Source organism: Micromonas pusilla (genome assembly GCF_000151265.4).
Source record: "Micromonas pusilla CCMP1545 genomic scaffold MICPUCscaffold_15, whole genome shotgun sequence".
Lineage (NCBI taxonomy): Eukaryota > Viridiplantae > Chlorophyta > Mamiellophyceae > Mamiellales > Mamiellaceae > Micromonas > Micromonas pusilla.
This window is the reverse complement of record NW_003315896.1, coordinates 134373-152170: the sequence shown is the minus strand read 5'-3', so window position 1 is coordinate 152170 and position 17798 is coordinate 134373. Positions and strand designations below refer to the sequence as shown.

At 68.1% G+C, this 17798-nt stretch overlaps 9 protein-coding genes across 9 annotated transcripts; 5 read left to right on the top strand and 4 right to left on the bottom strand.

Moving 5' to 3' along the window:
* Positions 1 to 51: 51 nt before the first annotated feature.
* On the top strand, positions 52 to 1203 carry MICPUCDRAFT_53392 (uncharacterized protein; the record flags this gene model as incomplete). The annotated part of the gene is made up of 2 exons (XM_003063727.1): positions 52 to 354; positions 469 to 1203. 2 exons carry the CDS (start codon positions 52 to 54, stop codon positions 1201 to 1203), a joined length of 1038 nt encoding a protein of 345 aa, XP_003063773.1.
* An 835-nt stretch (positions 1204 to 2038) lies between these two features.
* On the bottom strand, positions 2039 to 4176 carry MICPUCDRAFT_22895 (histone deacetylase; the record flags this gene model as incomplete). Its single annotated transcript, XM_003063544.1, has 3 exons — positions 2039 to 2323; positions 2505 to 3408; positions 3578 to 4176. Coding segments are annotated over 3 exons (1788 nt in total), but the record flags the coding sequence as incomplete, so codon positions are not given.
* A 1192-nt stretch (positions 4177 to 5368) lies between these two features.
* MICPUCDRAFT_53390 (uncharacterized protein) lies at positions 5369 to 5865 on the top strand (the record flags this gene model as incomplete). Its single annotated transcript, XM_003063726.1, has 2 exons — positions 5369 to 5449; positions 5596 to 5865. 2 exons carry the CDS (start codon positions 5369 to 5371, stop codon positions 5863 to 5865), a joined length of 351 nt encoding a protein of 116 aa, XP_003063772.1.
* A 117-nt stretch (positions 5866 to 5982) lies between these two features.
* MICPUCDRAFT_53389 (uncharacterized protein) lies at positions 5983 to 10055 on the bottom strand (the record flags this gene model as incomplete). The annotated part of the gene is made up of 2 exons (XM_003063543.1): positions 5983 to 6366; positions 6510 to 10055. The coding sequence occupies 2 exons, from the start codon at positions 10053 to 10055 to the stop codon at positions 5983 to 5985; spliced, it is 3930 nt and encodes a 1309-aa protein (XP_003063589.1).
* A 158-nt stretch (positions 10056 to 10213) lies between these two features.
* MICPUCDRAFT_53388 (f-box profile protein) lies at positions 10214 to 11683 on the top strand (the record flags this gene model as incomplete). Its single annotated transcript, XM_003063725.1, has 1 exon — positions 10214 to 11683. The coding sequence occupies one exon, from the start codon at positions 10214 to 10216 to the stop codon at positions 11681 to 11683; it is 1470 nt and encodes a 489-aa protein (XP_003063771.1).
* Positions 11684 to 12069: 386 nt separating this feature from the next.
* Positions 12070 to 12843, bottom strand: MICPUCDRAFT_53387 (peptidyl-tRNA hydrolase; the record flags this gene model as incomplete). The annotated part of the gene is made up of 1 exon (XM_003063542.1): positions 12070 to 12843. The coding sequence occupies one exon, from the start codon at positions 12841 to 12843 to the stop codon at positions 12070 to 12072; it is 774 nt and encodes a 257-aa protein (XP_003063588.1).
* Positions 12844 to 12990: 147 nt separating this feature from the next.
* Positions 12991 to 13389, top strand: MICPUCDRAFT_53386 (uncharacterized protein; the record flags this gene model as incomplete). Its single annotated transcript, XM_003063724.1, has 1 exon — positions 12991 to 13389. One exon carries the CDS (start codon positions 12991 to 12993, stop codon positions 13387 to 13389), a length of 399 nt encoding a protein of 132 aa, XP_003063770.1.
* Positions 13390 to 13733: 344 nt separating this feature from the next.
* Positions 13734 to 15139, top strand: MICPUCDRAFT_53385 (uncharacterized protein; the record flags this gene model as incomplete). The annotated part of the gene is made up of 3 exons (XM_003063723.1): positions 13734 to 14353; positions 14551 to 14817; positions 14982 to 15139. The coding sequence occupies one exon, from the start codon at positions 13734 to 13736 to the stop codon at positions 14097 to 14099; it is 366 nt and encodes a 121-aa protein (XP_003063769.1). The 3' UTR covers positions 14100 to 14353; positions 14551 to 14817; positions 14982 to 15139.
* A 459-nt stretch (positions 15140 to 15598) lies between these two features.
* MICPUCDRAFT_65734 (uncharacterized protein) lies at positions 15599 to 17679 on the bottom strand (the record flags this gene model as incomplete). Its single annotated transcript, XM_003063541.1, has 2 exons — positions 15599 to 16624; positions 16821 to 17679. Coding segments are annotated over 2 exons (1885 nt in total), but the record flags the coding sequence as incomplete, so codon positions are not given.
* Between the last annotated feature and the right edge of the window lie 119 nt (positions 17680 to 17798).

Below are 17798 nucleotides of genomic sequence, written 5' to 3'. Positions count from 1 at the left end.
CCCCCTTCCACTCCACGCCCCGCGCCAGCCGCCGCCGCCGCCGCCGCCGACATGGTCGTCTCCCCGATCGAGACGCCGCCGTCGCCGCCCGTGATGACGCGCGCCGCGGACGCGGCGGACGACGACGCCGCGCTCCTTTCGCGCCCTCTCTTGGAGCTCGAGAAGGCTTTTCGCGAAGAAAGGACGGGCACCGGCGCCGACCGCGACGACGCGCCGACGCCGCACGCGGGATACGGATCCGATCCGGACGAGCCGGCGCCGCCGCAGGCGTACGTCAACCGTCTGCGCGACGATCGCGCGTGCGCGTGCTGGACGTCGCCGCTCGCCAACGTCTTATGCGTGGTCGCGTCTCCGGTAGGTACTCACTTCGCCGTCGGTCGCCGCGCCGCGCCTTCGCGAAGAAGATACCGCACACGTACCGATACCTCGCCGCGTCTCACGCTCCTCCGTTCCGTCGACCCCCGATAGATATGCGCGATCCCGCTCTGCGGCAGCTGCGTGACCGTCTACCCAAAACACGCCGTGGTCACGACCGTGTTCGGGCGGTTTCTTCACGCGTTCACGAGACCCGGTCTGTACTTCGTGAACCCGTGCGGCCGCGAGGCGCAGGTGGTCTCCCTGAAGGCGACGTCCGTGGAGCTCCCCGCCGTGAAGGTGGCGGATCGAAACGGCAACCCGCTGGTCATCTCCGGCGTCATCGACTACCGCGTCGTGGACCCGACGCGAGCGGCGCTGGACGTTCTGCACCTCCCAAACTCCGTCAAAGTCAACGCGCACGCGGCGTTGAAGCGCGTCGCGTCTCTGTATCCGTACGAAACCAGGGACGGATCGCCGTCGCTCAAGACGGAAGTCGTGCAGCTCAACAGCGTCCTTCGAACGCTCCTCCAACGCAAGGTGGAAGTCTGCGGCGTGAAGATCGTCACGTTCGAGCTCAGCGACCTCGCGTACGCCGCGGAGGTCGCGCCGATGATGCTCGTGAGGCAGCAAGCGCAGGCGCTCATCGACGCGAGGAGCGTCATCGTGCAGGGCGCGGTGAGCATCACGCACGGTGCGTTGAGCGAGTTGGAAGAACGAGGGCACGCGTTCGACGGGAGTCAAAAGGCGAGGCTGATCTCGAACATGATGACCGTGCTCGCGGGGGAGAGCCGGCCGCTGCCGACGCTGTCGCTCTCGGACGCGGAGTTTCACCCCGCGCCGACGTGAGCGAGCGAACGATCAGGAGGAGGAGGAGGAGGAGGAAAGAGAGGAAAGAGAGGAAAGAGAGGAAAGAGAGGAAGGAAGGAAGGAAGGAAGGAAAAACCCAACCGACACGCGAGCGAGGAAAACCGGCGCTCGTCTGTCGCAACGCGCGCACGCACGTTCACCGTCGATAACAACAAAACCCAACGCACACATCCTCGTCCGTCCGTCCCTCCGTCCGTCCCTCCGTCGTCTAGAACACCGCCTTCACCTTCCGCGCGTCGATCCCCCGCGTCTCGACGATGTAAATCGCCGTCGTCTTCGCTTCCTCGGACATGTCCGCGTCGACGCCGACGCTGAGCGTCGCCGCGACCCTCGCTACGCGTCCCTCTTCCCCGTGTTCGTCCGCGATCAATCCCGCGATGACGTCCCTGGAGACGCCAAAGTACGTCGCCTTCATTCCACCGGGGGCGTTGACGTTGATGACGCGCAGCAGCGACGACGGGCGAGCGCGCATCGAAGCCGAGATGACCGAGTTCCCGGCGACGGCCGGGTCGCACCGCGGATCGAAGATCACCGCGAGCTCGCCGGACGGGCTGAGGTAATTCAGCGGGCCGACGCTGAAGAGCGCCGGAAGGATCGTCTCGAGGTAGGGGTGGTAGGAGGCGGGAGGAGGAGGGAACGGAAGCGGCGGCGCGGCGTACGGCGGCGACGCCGCCGGAAACGCCGCCGGAAACGCCGCCGACGCGACGTTCCCGAGGTCCTCCGCTTTCGGACCCGCGCCCACCTCTTCTTCTTCACTCTTCAAGCGCGGCGGCCGCAAAGTCCCGCGCTTGTCGAGCTTGACGAGCGCGTCGGATATCAACGCCGCCTCTCTCACGCCGGACAAGAACGCGCCGTGCATCGTCGCCGGGTGCATCCTGTTCGTCGCCTCGCCGGCGAAAAATAAACGATCGCCCACCGTCGACGCGAGATGGTCGTAATCCTCCCCGGTCGCGCCGACGCTGATGTTGCTGTACGACCCGAACGCGTGGCGGTCGCCGCCCCAGCGCACGCACGCGGCGTCGAGCGGGTCCGGGACGGGCACGTTTTGCCCCACCGTGAAGATGTCGCGTAAGACGTCCATCGCGCCTTTCACCGCGTCCTCGTCGGAGACTGAGGGTCGTTCCATACGAAGCGACGTCGGGGTGGAGTTCAAAGGCGTCAGATGGAGTTGAAAGGCGTCGAGGGCAAGGATTGTGAGCGAGGGACCCTGGGCGGAGAGATGCGCCGGGAAAAGTCCTTAAGGAATGACGTTCACCACGCGAACGCGGTCGTATGGGGACCAGTGTATAGAACGCGCCTGACTCCATCTCGAGCGCGGCGTCGCCGGCGACGAGCGCGACGAGCGTCGCGCCGCCGCTCAGGCCCGCGTAGTTGTAGAACATGTAGTATCTCCCGCGCTTTTTGCTGTCGCCGTCGCACTTGCGGACGTATCCGAACGTGTCGTGGGTCGTGTCCCAGAACACCTCGGGAAAGAGCAGGATGACTTTGTTCAACACCCCGAACCCGAGGTTCGCGATCGCCCGGAGCTTACGCTCCGGCAGCGGCGGGTCGAACGCGATGATCTCCTTCTTCAGAACCCCGAGCGGGACGGTCACGAGCGCGACGTCCGCGCCGAAGCTCCGGCCATTGGCGCATCGAACGACGACGCCTTCGCCGTCGTCGGCGCCGCCTTCGCCCGGATAGGACACGGAACACACGTCGTGGTTGTAAAACACGGGCACGTCCCTCGCGAGCGCGCTGACGATGCGCCCGTTCCCGCCTCGTAAGAACACGTGGTTCCCCTCGAAGTCGTACGGATCGTCCTGGTCCCACTGCCCCATGGATAAGACGTCCAACCGCGCGGCGTTCGCGAATTCTAAATTCGCGAGGTGCCAATCGAACAAGTCGCTCTCCTCCCGCGTCGGCGTCGGCTTCCGCTCTCTCCTGAACTCCTCGATCGCCCCCCCTAACGATATCAAATCCGCGGCGGTCCGCGTGCGATAGATCCCCTCATCGTCGGACGACCCAAACGCCAACCTCTTGCGCGTGCACTCCGCCAGCGCTTCGTTGTACTCCCTCTCGATCTTCTCGTCCGTCGCCGCGTCCGCCCTCGCGCCGCCACCCTCGGCGTACAGCGGGCAGGTCCCTCGTATGTCGTGGAACGGGACGTCCAGCTGCCTCGCGACGACGCACAGCGGGTTGCCGCTGCTGCCGGTCAGGATGCTGAGGGTCGTTCCATACGAAGCGACGTCGGGGTGGAGTTCAAAGGCGTCAGATGGAGTTGAAAGGCGTCGAGGGCGGGGATTGAACGCAAGGGGTGGGCGGAGAGATGCGCCGGCAAAAGTCCTTAAGGAATGACGTTCACCACGCGAACGCGGTCGTATGGGGACCAGTGTGAGATAGAACGCGCCTCCCGCCCATCTCCCCGACCGCGGTCTTCACCTCCCCGGTCTTCGGGTCCGTCCCGGACAGCTTCGTCGTCCACGCGCGCCCGCCCGGTCGGTCCCGCCCCTCGACGACGACGACGCGATGGCCGAAGCTCATCAGCTGCCTCGCCGCCGCGAGCCCGGCGAGCCCGGCGCCGACGACGACGCACGTTCCCTTCGCCGAACCGGGCGTCAGGTAGTTCGTCGCGAACCCGACGCCGAAGTTGATGTACCCGCGCGAGGTTAAGAAGCGATGCGCCGCGTGGACGAGCGGCTTCCATTTGTCCATCACGAAGCCGCACGCGTGCTCGACGGACACGTACGCGCTCGGGTCCGCGCGCCATCGCGCGAGGATCATGTTGCGGATGACCAAGTACGCGCCTTCGTCGTAACGCTCGGGGAGGAAGCGTTTCTCGTCATCGTTCGCGTACGTGTACAAGCCGAGCTCGAACGCGATCTCGGTCTCTTCCTCGTCCGTGGCTTTGTACGTTTTTTTCCCGCCGCCGCCGCCGCCGCCGCCGCGCGACGGTCCCCCGCGGAATTCCATTCCTCGGCGCGCGCGTCGTCCGCCGCCGCCGCCGCCGCCGCCGCGGAAGCGCGCGGCAGCCTCCGCGGCCGCGGCGATCCTCGCGATCGTCGCCTCGTACGTGGTCATCCCGCCGTCGTCGTCGCCGCCGAAGTCGTCGTCGTCGAAGTCGTCGTCCGCGTCAGCGTCTTCGCCGCGATCTTCGCCGCCCCTCGACTCGAGATGGATCTCGTACGCGAGCAGCATCTTCTGGTAGTTGACTCGCATCTGGAACCCCGCGCTCGTCTGCCCCGAGAGGTCTTTCCCCAGCGTCCGACACACCTCGAGCCATCGCTTCTGCGTCGTCACCGCGTGGTACCCCCCCCGCGCGCGCACTTCCTCGAACACCTTGCGGAGGTCCAGCGGGCTGTGGCAAAAGTAAGGCACCCTGAAGGACGACGCGCGGAGCTTGAGGCGGTGGAACCGTCGCAGGCGCGTCACGAACGCGTCCTCGGGCGACGACGACGTCGTCGTCCTGGGCCCCGGCTTGGGCGCGTCGTCGTCCTCGGCGCGCTTCGGTCTTCGCCGCGGCCGGCTTTCGTCGTCGACGTCGGCGTCGTCGCGAGCGTTCGCGTTCGCGTTCGCGTTCGCGCACGCGCCGCCCGAGTTTTCGTCGTTCTTTTCCTCCGCGATCGCGACGGCCGTCGGCGTGACGCGCCGCGGGCGCTTCCCCGCGTCCGCGGTCCGCGGGATGTTCTCGCTCATCGTCCCCTGCATCGCGCGCGATGCCCGCCGCGGCGTCTCCCGCCGACTACGCGTCCCGTCCCGCGCGCGCCGTTGTATTCAAACGGAGCGGAGCGGAAGGGAGACGGAACCCTCGCGATTACAGGTACAGGTGTATCATATTTTATGCGGCGCGCCGGTGAAGAGCTCGCATCCGACCGCGCCGACGTAGGTCACTCTCGCGAGCGCTCTCCGCGCCCTCGCGGTTTCCCGGTCTCGCCCCGAGCTCGGTCGATTCGCGCGTTTCGTCTCGCGTCGAATCGTTCGCGTCGTCGCGGTCGCGAGAGGTGCGCGCTCGAGCCCGCGCGCGCGCGAACCGCGCAGTCGACGCGTTGCCGCCATTTTTCTCCCTCCCTCATCGATCGCGAATTCTAACGACCCCGACGCGTCGCCCTCGCTCACGTCCCCGCCGCTCGTCGTCCACAGAATCCGCTCGCCGCCGCCGCCCGCGATGACGTTTCAAATCTTCGTCGGCGGTCAGCGCGTGAACAGCGACCACATCACGTCCACGCCGGCGTGGGCGGACGCGCAGGTGCGATCCGATCCGTCGCCGACGTGCGGCGCGAACGAATCCCTCGCTTTTTTTACCCGTCGTCCGCGTCCGCTCTTCTCGCGCGGGCGACGAAGCGTCGGCGCGGTCGCTGACGCCCTCCCTCCCTTCGCTTCGATCGCGCGCAGGGTAAATCGAGGAAACGCGACGCGTTCGAGGGAGACGCGCTCGACGACGAGCTCGCGCGCGCGAACGCGCACGCGGGCAAGCGCGCGTTCGTCTCGCCTCAGGGCGGCGTCCAAGGCGATCTGATGGTCGCGGGAGGGGAGAACCCGGGAGGTCGTCAACAGCGGGGGCATCATCTTCACGTCTTCCAGCGGCCGACAAGGCCGCTCGGAGAGCTCGGGTGCCAGGTGTTCGTGACGCCGCAACAGGGAGGGTACGACCACCCGTGGTAGACGATAGCAGCGCGAGAAGACGACGACGCGAGGACGCGTCGCCGCCGCAGCCGGAAGCCGTCGTAAGATTATAAAAAACTTAGCTAGTAGCCTCCCGATTCTTCGCCTCCCCTCCCTTCACGCCCACTCCTTGAACACCAACCGCCGCGCGTCCGCGTACGCGCTCGGGACGTTCCCCTCCGCGTACGCGCGCGCGCCGAGCGTGAACAGACCGACCGCGCCGTCCCCGTCCGGCGCGATCGCGGCGTCGTCGACGTCGACGCCGGCGACGCACTCGAAACCGGCGCCCGGGTCGATTCGCTCCCCCGTCGCCGCGCAGAAATGCCAGGCATTCAGCCGTTTCTTCTTCTCTTCCTTCTTCTTCTTCCCCGCGGCGGCGGCGGCGGCGGCGGACGCGTCGAGCCTCGCGAGAGCGTGGAGATGCCGCGCGCCGACGTTCGGCGCGTGCGACGTCGCCGTCAGCCCGCGCCGCGTCAGCGCCTCCGCCCCGGCGACGGCGAGCTGCGTGGGTGAAGCGATCGGTCAGTCGAACGTCTTACCGGTCAAGCGTTGAAAGGGAAGCGCGGGTGAAGAGTGACGACGGGAAAAGTCCTTAAGGAACGGCGTGCACCACGCGAACGGGGTCGTATGGGAAGCAGTCTCACCTCCTCCTCGGCGGCCCCGGCGGCGGTGGTCTCGTCGCCGTCTTCGTCGTCGTCGTCGTCGTCCTGGGACCCCCCCTCTTGATGCCGCGTCGCGGCGGAATTCGCGACGTCGAGCGGGCGGTCGCCGAGGACGCGGAGCGCGCGGAGCAGTCGCGTCGCGTCGCCGCGCCAGATCAAGCCGGCGGGCGGCGCCGCGGGGGCGCCGCCGCGGCGGCGCCGCGCCGTCGCCGTCGCCGTCGCCTCCGCGTCGTCGCCGTCGCCGTCGACGTCGTCGTCGTCGCCGCCGACGTCGCCCCACGCGTCGTCGTCGTCGACCGATCCGCCCTCGCGCGCCGCCGCCGTCCGATCCCCCTCGTCGTTCCGACGCCGCTTTTCCGTCGAGAGCACCTCGTGCGCGCGTCGCAACGCGTCCTCCGCGCCGCCGTCGCCCCCGACGACGCACGCGAGCGTCGCGAGCGCGAGTCGAAGATCGACCACGCCGAGGCTCCACGTCGGTTTCGCCGTCGTCGTCGTCGACGACGACGACGACGACGCGCCATCTTCTTCCGCGCGCGACGCTTCGAGCGCCGTCCGCGCGAGGAGCGCCGTCGCTGCCGCCGCGCGCGGTTTCGCGAGAGGCAGCCGCGCCGGAGCGATCGTGTGCGCGTGCGTGTGCGCGAGCTCGAGCATCTGTAACGCGCGCGCCTCCTCTCTCGCCATCGCGATCTCGTCCGCGTCTTCCATCGCCTCGGGGCCCGCGTCATCCTTCTCCTTCTCCGCGTCTTCGCCCTCGCCGAAGAGCTCGGACACGACGTGCTCCAGCGCGGAGACGGGCGCGAGCGGCCACGCGGAAAAATCGCGCGCCTCCGTCGCGGCGGCGGCGACCGCGTTGGCGACCATCGCGCGCGCGGTGTTCGATCGACCGCGCGCGCGATGCGGCGGCGGCGCGTCCGCCGCCGCGGCTCGCGTCGCCGCCGCGAGGACGTCGCGCGCGGTGAACGCGCCGTGGCCGAGGACGACACGGTTGGCGCGCAGCGCGAGCGCGCCGGCGACGGCGCCGCGCGCGCTGACCTTGACCCTCGCGCGGAACCGCGACGCCGCCTCGTCGCCGAGCGCGGAGGCGACGCTCGCGTCGAGGCCGATCGCGGCGACGAAGTTCGCCCCGGGATTCGCGGGCGGTGGCGAATTCGGACTAGTAGGATGCGTCTTCTCCGCGGTCGCGTCCTCGTCGCGCCGACTCGAGAGGTACATGTACGCGCGCGCGGGCACCTCTCCGTCCGGAGACGTCTTCGCGTCGAGCTTCGCGAAGAGCTTGCGAACGTCGACGAAAACGCCGGCGGCGCCGCCAGACTTCGCGGCGCGCGCGCGACTCGCCTTGATCTCCTTCTCCAGGAACTCGATCCCGCTCTCCGCGCGCCACAGAAGGTCTTTCGTCCGCGCCGAGTTCGCCTTCAGCAGCTTTTTTCTGTGCTTTTTCGTGACGTCGTCTCTCAGCGCTGCGGCTTCTTTTTTGTGCTTCTTTTGAACGATCCGAACGTGCGTGTTCAGCCACCGCATCATCTCGAACGCCTTGATCGCCTCCTCGCACGTCTCGACCGACGCGTGCCACCCGGACGCGGGATTCTGATTCGGATCGGAATACGAATCGACGCCCGGGTCCGCGGCGGCTGGGATACGTAACGTCGCCAACGCGAGACGCAGGCACGCGTTCGACGCCTCCGTGAGAAAGTCCACGTTGCCCGCGTCCGGGTACCGTCCGAACCCGTCGACGCCGTCGCTCGTGACCCTCGCGCAATTCGTCACGTCCGCGTCCGATTTCGACAGCGGCTCGAACGCGGCCGCGATGCCCCGCTTCAGATCCGCGATCAGCTCCGGGGGTGGGAGCTCGAAGGGGGCCGCGAGGAGGAGGTCCGCGCGCGCGGCGAAGGCGGCGACGGAGGCGTCGAGGAAGCCGTCCGGGTCGGGAGAGCACGCGAACCGCAGCGCGCCCTCCGCGCCGGCGACGTCGCCGACGTGCGTCAGCTCCCGCGCGAGCTCGTGAAGGAGATGGCTGTCCATCGGCGAGACGAGCGCGGCGGCGCCGAAGAGCTCCGCGGCGCGCGAGCGCCGCGCGCGCGAGCGTTCGCACCGCGCGCAGCCGGCGAGCGCGCGACTCAGCGCCGCCGCCGCCGCCGCCGCGAGCGCGGAGCTGAGCTTCGCAGCGTGGACCTTCTCGTCGTCGTCGCCGCCGCCATCGTCTGTCGAATTCGAATTCGAATTCGCAATCGCAATCGCATCGCGAACTCCCCTCGCGAGCCTCTCCTTTCGATACAAGTCGTCGTCGTCGACGTCTTCCCACGGCGCGCCGAGCTCGGTTTCGAGCTCCGATCGCGCCGCGCGCTCCGCGGCGATGAACCCCGCGTCGGCGTCGTCTATTTTCCCTCTCAACTCGTCCTCTTTCGCGGTCGCGAGTAATCGCATGGATGCCAGCGGTTTCGGTGCCGCCGCGGCCGCGAGCCGGAACCTGTACACCGCGGCGTCGTCGAACCCGCCGCGTAACAGCGCGGTGCCGACGCTAAACTGCGCGTTGAAGACTTGCACCGCGCGCGTGACCGTCTCCGTCGCGTCCGACACCACGTCAGCGTATCCCGACACGTCGGCAGTAGCCACGTCAGAAGCCACGTCAGCATCTTCAGCGTCGTCGCCCACGAGGTCGTCGAACTCCCTCGAGAGTTTCCGTATGACGTCCGCGTCCGGGTGCTTCTTGCCCTTCGCGCCGGCGGCGGCGGCGCCGCTGCGCAGAAAACATTCGCTCTTCCTCCCCGGCGGCGCCGTGCGCACGGCCAAGTCGATCGCGGAGACCGCGCGCGCGAACCCGTCCTCGCCGTGCAGCCGCGCCTGCTGCTTCAACGTCAACCCCGGGTGCCGTCGCGCGGCGGCGTTCAGCCGCTGCGGCGTCGCGCGCGTCCACGGCGCGACGCCGCGGCGTCGCGGCGGCGGCGCGACGCGCTTCGATTTCGACGCGTCGCGCGTCGCCCTCGCCGTCGCGGTCGTCCCGCGCGCGGCGTCGACGCGCTGGGTTCGCGTCGCGTGCGCGGTCCACGCGTCGATCGCGTCCGCGTCCGGCGGCGCGTCGGCGTCGTACGTCGTCTCCGTGATGTCGGGCGGCGGCAGCGCGTCGTCGAGGGCGTCGGCGTCGTCGGCACGTCTCGCGCCGCGGGCGTCGAAATCGTCGAAATCGTCCGCGGCGTCCGCGAACGCGTCCGCGTCGACGACGCCGTCGTCGACGTCGTTCCACTCCCCGACCGCGCCCTCCGTCCCCGCGACCGCGCCCCAGCGCAGCGGGTCCGTCGCGGACGACGCCGCGGACGACGCCGCCTTCCCTCCGCCGGGCGACGCGAGGCCGTCGAAGACGAGCCTCAGCGCGCCCGATTGAATCGCGCCGTCGGGCGTCGCGTCGGAGTCGGACGCCCTCGACGCGCGCGCGAAGATCGCGGCCGCGTCCGGTTTCGACGCGACGACGTCATCGACGACGTCATCGTACGCCGCGTCCGCGTCCTCCGCGACGTTCGCGAAGGCCTCGCCCATGCCGCGGCGGCGCGGGACGGGTGTGCGCCCTCGAAGCGACGCGACCTGTCTGAGAGGAAACAACGACAGCAGAGACGTCGGCTCGGCTCTTCCGAGAAAAGCGAAGTGTGTTGTCGTTGTTTCCTCCGCGCCTCTCGCCTCCACACCCCGCCGCCGCGATGCCGCCCGCGAAGAAGAAGACCAAGACGACGACGACCAAGAAGGTCCCCGCCGCCGCCGCCGCCGCCGCGGGACGCTCGCTGACCGATCTGAACGACGAGACGCTCGAGCGCGTCGCGTCGTTCCTCTCGCCCCCGTCCGTGTACAACCTCGCGCGCGCGTCGAAAAAGACGTTCTGGGCCGAACGCGACGACGGCGCCCCGCCGCTCGGGACGACGCTCGCGCAGGCCGCGCTGAGGCGGCAGCTCGCGCGCGTCGTCAGGGCGGTGACGAGGCGCCGCGCGCCGCGCGACGACGGTCGCCCCGCGTTCGAGCTGATGGACGTGTTCCCGGACGAGCTCGTCCCGAAGGACGCGCGCGAGGCGCCTCGGGCGCTGCTCTCGGGCTCCGTCGCCGTCCAGGCCGCGATAGGCGTGGGCGGAGACGAGACGGAGGACGAGGAGGAGGAGGAGGACGAGGTTGAAGATAACGACGACGACGACGACGACGACGACGACGACGACGGCGACGACGGCGGCGACGACGACGACGACGACGACGACGAGAAGGAACCGTGGGCCGGCGCGGACGTCGACGTCTTCTGCACGTTCGAAGCCGCGCCGTTCGTGCGTCGGCGGCTCATCGAACGCTGCGGCCTCGTCTGCTCCGGCGTGGACAACGACTACATGCAGCAGCGCAGCGACGCGGACTACGACGCGCCCGGGTCGTCGCTGAACGCGATCAGTCACGTAGAGAGCTACTCGGCGAGACCGACGTCGGGGGTCACGACGGATCGCGGCGACTACGAAGACCTGGACGACGATCTGGAATACGCCAGCGACGCGTACTACGAGAAAGCGAAGGCGTGGGGCGCGGCGGCGGTGAAACAATCGCGCGGCACCGATCGCGATCCGCATTTCTTCACCTTTCTCGTCGGCAGGCCGGACGGCAGCGGCGACGGCGGCGACTTTCTGTACGACTACGAGCTCCGCGACGAGAAATTCGTGCAGCTCGTCGTCGGCTTGCCTCGCGTGAAGGACGCGCGCGAGCTTCTCGAGTCGTTCGACCTCGAGATATGCAAGTGCTCGTTCGACGGCCGGACGTCCCGCGTCCCCGCGCCGGAGAACACGTTCGCGTCGAGAACGGTCGTCACGCCCGCGAGGCGCGCGCTCGTCGACGACTTCATGGAGAAACGCGAGAAGTGGGCCGCGAACGTGACGGAAACGATCGCCAACTACGACTGCAACGTGGCCATCGCGCTGGCGAAGATGACGAAAAAAGTGTGGAAGGACCTCGGCGTCAATCCATTTAAGGAGGACGGGACTAAAGGAGGGCTGTTCGACCGAAGCCGAGTCGACTTCGCTCGCAAGTACACCTTCCTCACCACGCTCATCAAGCGGATGCAAAAGTACGCCCGCCGCGGCGTGGAGATTCTAGACCCGCCGAGCGGCGCTTTGGAATGGGACGTCGTCGAGTTCGTCGAAGGGTGAGGTGCGTTCTATACACTGGTCCCCATACGACCGCGTTGGCGATGTGGACGCCGATCCTTAAGGACTTTGCCCGTCGCATCTCTCCGCCCACCCCTCCCTTTCAATACCCGCCCTCGACGCCTTTCAACTCCACCTGACGCCTTTCGACTCCACCCCGACGTTCGCTCGTATGGAACGCACCTGAGACGAGCGCGCGGCGAGCGCGGGAGGGAGCGCGAGAGAGACAGGGCACGCGAACGAACGAACGAACGAGAACACGCGCGAGCGACGACGACACGAGAGAGAAGCGTACAACGTACTGTAGAGTAGAACGCGCGGACGACGACGACGATGGCGACGACGAGCACGAGCACACGCGCGCGCGTCAAACTATCGAGCTAGTAGCGCTACTCCGCCGCCGCCGCCGCGACCGCAGCCTTCTCCCTATCCTCCCCGCCCACCTCCCCCCCCACCTTCGCCGCCGGCTTCTTATTGTTCACGCGCGTCATCGCCTTCTCCAACCCGTCCGTCAGCACCGCGACGACCGCGTCCCCAGCCTCCCGCATGACCTCGCCGCGTTCCAACGCTTCCCGCTCCTCCGCCGTGAATCGCCGCAACACGTGATCGATCACGGAGACGCCCGCGGCGGGCCGCCCGATGCCGATCTTCACGCGCGCGAACGTCTTCTCCCCGCGCGTGACCTCGTCGATGATGTTCCGCACGCCGTTGTGGCCGCCGTGGCCGCCCTTGCCTTTCAGCTTGACGACCCCGACCGGGGAGTCCATGTCGTCGTAGAGCACGAGCATTCTTTTTGGAGAGATCTTGTACCAGCGGAGGACGTCGCGGATCGCCTCGCCGCTGAGGTTCATGAACGTCTGCGGCATCGCGAGGACGACCGGGACGTTCGCGATCTTCCCCGTGGCTATCATGCTTCTGTGCTTCAAAGCGCCGGTGAAGGACATCCCGTGCGCGGAAGCGAGGAGGGAGACGGCGTCGAATCCGGCGTTGTGACGCGTGCGCGTAAACTTCGATCCGGGGTTGCCCAGGCCGACGACCAGCCATCGGTTCGGGTCCGCGGCGCCGCCGCCGATCCCGCGCGCGCGGTTCACGAGGCGCATCGGGAAGCCGATGACGCGCCGCGCGAGGCGGAGTGGGGCGCCGAGGAGCGGCGGGAGGCCCATCGGCGGCGCGCGACGGCGCGCGGATCCGTCTGACGGACAGAAGAGTCGCGCTCGCGCTCGACGAGCAGACGAGACTGGAACGCGATCGATTCTTCCGACACGCACACCGTCATCACTTCTCGCCGCGCCGCCCCCGCGCGCGATCCGATGTCGTCGCCCGCGCGCGCGCGCACGCCCTTCTCGGACGCGGACAAAAGATGGCTCGCGACGCACCAGCACGCGAAGATGCTCGACCCGGGGGTGATCGTCCTGGGCGTCGCGCACCGCCAGGGAGACGAGGACGACCACCCGCTGACGCGGCATCTGAACCTCCCGACGGTGATCGAGTGCTACCCGCTCCGCGTCGCGCACGACCCGTCCAAAGCCGCGAAAGGGTCCGGGTTCAGCGCCGCGAAGTGGGACAGCAAGTCGGGGGAGGCGCCGGTGCCGTGGCCGAACACGTTCTGGCTCGTGGATCCGACGCTCGTCGCGAAGGTGCGTTCTATCTTATATCTGATACACTGGTCCCCATACGACCCCGTTGGCGTGGTGAACGCCGATCCTTAAGGACTTTGCCCGTCGTCTCTCTCCGCCCACACCTCGGTTTCAATACCCGCTCTCGATGCCTTTCAACTCCAACTGACGTCTTTCAACTCAGGTTGGGCAGCTCGAGCACGAGGGGCTCGTGGCGAAGTATAACAAGGTGCGTTCTATACACTGGTTCCCATACGACCCCGTCGGCGTGGTGGACGCCGATCCTTAAGGACTTTGCCCGTCGTTTCTCTCCGCCCACCCCTCGGTTTCAATACCCACCCTCGACGCCTTTCAACTTCAACTGACGCCTTTCAACTCCACCCCGACGTTCGCTCGTATGGAACGACCCTAAGACGCTCGGGTTCAAGCCGCGCGAGATGGAGAGACGCGAGCGCGAGATCGCCGCGGGGTCCCTCTCGCGTAGTGATGAGGAGGTCGTGAACAAGGATCCGGAGTACGACGCGGCCGCGGCGCGCGAATTCGCGCGGCAGCACGAGGCGTACGGATCGCATCGGTGGTCGCTGTTGTCGGAGGAGGACAAGGCGTTCGCGACCGAGAGAGGATTCGACGTCGTGATTCGCGACGTCGGCATCGGAGGGCTGCGATATAAAAACCAGGTGAAGTGTTTGCATTTGCACTACGCGCATTGGCTCGTTACCAGGGATAACATCGTCGGGGGGTGGGTGCACGACGAGCTGATGAAGCGCGCGGCGGCGACGAGAGGGACGACGACCGGCGGTTGAAAAGCTCAGTCGTAATTTAAAACAGCGTCTGGTCGTAGCGATAACGTCTTACTACCTTCGTAGCTAGCTAGGCGTCTCGTCGCGCCTCTTCCGGGTAGGACGCCCCCAGTGACGGATCCAAGTCCACGCCGGCGGCTCGCAACTTCCCCGCGAGGTACGCCCGGCGCTGCGCCCTGCCCTCGAGCGCCTCCCACTCGAAGAACGGCACGCACGCCAGCCCCCGGTGCCGCCGCGACAGAAACGCGTCCCTGAGCGTCGTTCCATACGAGCGAACGTCGGGGTGGAGTTGAAATGCGTCAGAAGCGGAGTTGAAAGGCGTCGAGGTGTGTCGGGATTGAAAGCGAGGGACCCTGGGCGCAGAGATGCGCCGGGAAGTAAAGTCCTTAAGGATCGGCGTCCACCACGCCGACGCGGTCGTATGGGAACCAGTGTGAATACGAACGCGCCTGAGTTCCGTGCTCGGCGACCTCCGCCGCTCCCCGGGTCCGTGATCGCCGGGTCCGCCGCCGACGTAATGCGACGGCCCGTCCACCTCGAGCACGACATCGTGCTCGGGCAAATACACGTCTAGCGAGAACAGCTCGTCGTCGGTCAAGACCTCGATCTCGTGCTGGACGCGGAGCTCCGCGAGCGTCGCGGACGCGGAGAGATGCAGCCGCGACACGTCGACGTCGTCGAGGACGTTTTTTCGCCACTCCGCCTTCGCGTCGCTCTGGATGTCGGGGTGGAGTTGAAAGGCGTCAGTTGGAGTTGAAAGGCGTCGAGGACGGGGATTGAAAGCGAGGGGTGGGCGGAGAGACACGACGGCAAACGTCCTTAAGGATCGGCGTTCACCACGCCAACGCGGTCGTATGGGGACCAGTGCATAGAACGCGCCTCGAGCCACGCCGGGTAGTTGGCCCTCGCGGCGCGCAGAAGCGCTCGCATCTCGCCGCCGCCGCCGCCGTCGTCGCCGTCGTCGCCGTCGTCGTCGTCGTCGCCGTCGTCGCCGTCGTCGCGCGCCTCGAGGAGCTCCGCGTGGATCATGCTCGCGTGGAAGAACGCGCACCAGTTCGCGTCGAGAAACGACGCGGGGTCCAGCTTCGACGCCGCGTCCCAGAGCGTGACGTAACACCCCGGGAGCCGCGTCCCGCGCGTCGCCGCGAGCGCGACGACGGACCACAGCGTGATCGAGCACGCCTGCGCGTTCATTGACGACGCGCTGGTCTCGACCGCGGCGTCGAGCGCTTTCAACGCGTCGTCGCCGGGGTCGAGCCCCAGTCGCGCGTACGCGTAGAAGACGTTCGACGTCTCCTTGGGCGCGACGACGATCGGTCCTCCTCCTCCTCCTCCTCCTCCCAAGCGCACGATCGCGCGCTCGATCGCGCGCACCGCGCCCTCGCTCGGGCTCGCGCCGATCACCGCGTGCGCCCACAGAATGTTCGACACGTCTTCGTACGACATTTCGTGTCCGACACGTCCGACGGCGTCCGACAACGAATCCCACGCGTCGGCGCCCGACGCGGTGGACAGCCGCCGGCGCCGCCCCGCGTTCGTCGCGTGCCCGAGCAGCGCGCTCGCGACGTCGCGCGCGCGCATCGACCCCGCGAGCCGAACCTCCGCGCGCTCGATCGCCGTCAGCGTGCTCTCCTGCGGCGGCGGCGCGTCGCGAGGAAGCATGGAGAGCGCCCAGGTGACGTTCGCGACGTCCTTCGAGGCCATCGTCCGCGTCAATCGCGCCGTCGCCGCCTCCAACGCGTCCCGCGCCGCGGGAAGCGACGGCGAGGATTCTAGGGTAACGTACGACCACCATACGTTACAGACGTCGTGCGCGTTCATCGTGTCCGACGTTCGGATCATCGTTCGCTCGAGCGCTTTCCACGCCGCGGGGGACGGGCGTCTTCCGAGCGTCGCGAAACCCCAGAGCGCGTTGGCGACGGCGCGCGCGCTCATCGCCGTCCGCGCGTCCCCCCCCGGGTCATAATGTTTCGGAAATCGGTTCCGGCCGTACCCGGAAGAAGAAACGCTTGAATCTGAGCCGTTTGATCCGTTATCGTTTTCGGTGCCGCCGCCGCCGCCGCCGCCGCCCGCGACGCTCGTGACGGCGCCGTCCAACGCCGACCACGTCTCCTCGGCGAGATCCCACCCGAAAGTCGCGTACGCCCACAGCACGTTCGCCACCTCCTGGCCGTTCATCGACCCTCGCGCGCCGCCGAGCCGCACGACCGCAGCCTCGAGCGCGTCCCACGCGTCCGCGCCGAGCTCCCATCGCATCGTCGCGAGCGCCCAGATGGCGTTCGCGGCGGCTTGCGACGTCATCTTTTTCGATAGCCGCGGCGTCGCGCGCTCCAGAGCCGCGACCAACCCGCGGAGGTTCGTCGCGTCGCCGTCCACGGAGAGCACCCCGCGCGCGTGCATGCTCGCGAGCGCGTGCAGGACGTTGGAGAGGCCCTGCGCGCCGAGGCGGCCGTCCGCGCACATGACCCGCGCGAGGACGACGAGCGACCGGAACCCCTCGTCGGCGTCGAGCTTTAATCGCACCGCGCCTGAGGGTCGAGGGTCCATACGAGCGAACGTCGGGGTGGAGTTGAAAGGCGTCAGTTGGCGTTGAAAGGCGTCGAGGTGTGTCGGGATTGAAAGCGATGGACCCTGGGCGGAGAGAGACGCCGGCAAAAGTCCTTAAGGAACGGCGTTCACCACGCGAACGCGGTCGTATGGGGACCAGTGTGACATAGAACGCGCCTGACGCGTCCCCCATCGGCGCCGCCGCCGCGAGCCTGTTCAGCGTCACGAACGCGGTCGGGACGTGGATGTGATCGAAGCGCGCGAGCGCGCCTCGGTCGGTCGCGAGGAGCTCGAGGAGCTCGTCCACGGAGACGCAGTCGGTGATGACGCGGTTCAGGCGCGCCGCGTTCACGGCTACGTCCACCGCCGACGAGGGCGAAGAAAAGTTGGCAGCATTTGCCGCGGCGTTGACATCGTTTCCGTCCGCCCCCGGTCGCTCCCTCCGCGTCTGGTTGCCCTTGCGCTTGACGTTCGCGAACCCCGGGAACAGCGCGTCGACGCCCTTGCGAACGCTGAAGTCTTCCGCGGTGCCGTCCTCGCGAATCACGACGAAGTATCGGTACCCTTTCTCCGGGTCCTGTCGGACTTGGAACCCGCGCGGGGCGCCGCGTCCCATCTTCCGAGACGCGTCCGGGTGCGCGCGCAACACGCTCGCGACCGCGTCGCGCGCCTCGCCGTCCAGGTACCGGCACAGCTTCGCGTCTTTCAGGACGCCGGAGAAGTACCCCATCATCTCGTGCGGCGTCGCGAACGTCGCGCCGCCGTCGCGCGGTGGGATCGTGACGGGCGCCCACGCGCGAAGTTCGCCTCGAATCGGCGCGCGCCGCGCGCGGTCGCCGGGGCGCGGCCGCGCGGGCGTCGCGACCGCGCTCGCCGCGCGCGGCGAATCCGCGCGCGACGCTCTTCGATGCCCGCGCGAGAGCGCGAGCCGCGCGCTGTTCAGGCACGCGACCGCCGGCGTCGCCATCGTCGCCGCCGCGCGCCGCCGAACTGCTTTAACGTCGCGGAAAGCGCAAGCGGCGGGCGCTCGCGTCATCCAATTTATTAATTTCTCGAGCGCCTTTCTGTCCGGCGCTCGAGGGCTGACCGATGAACCCTTATTTTGAAAGGCACGATCGACCCCGCGCGGACGGCACTTGAAACTGAAGCACGCGC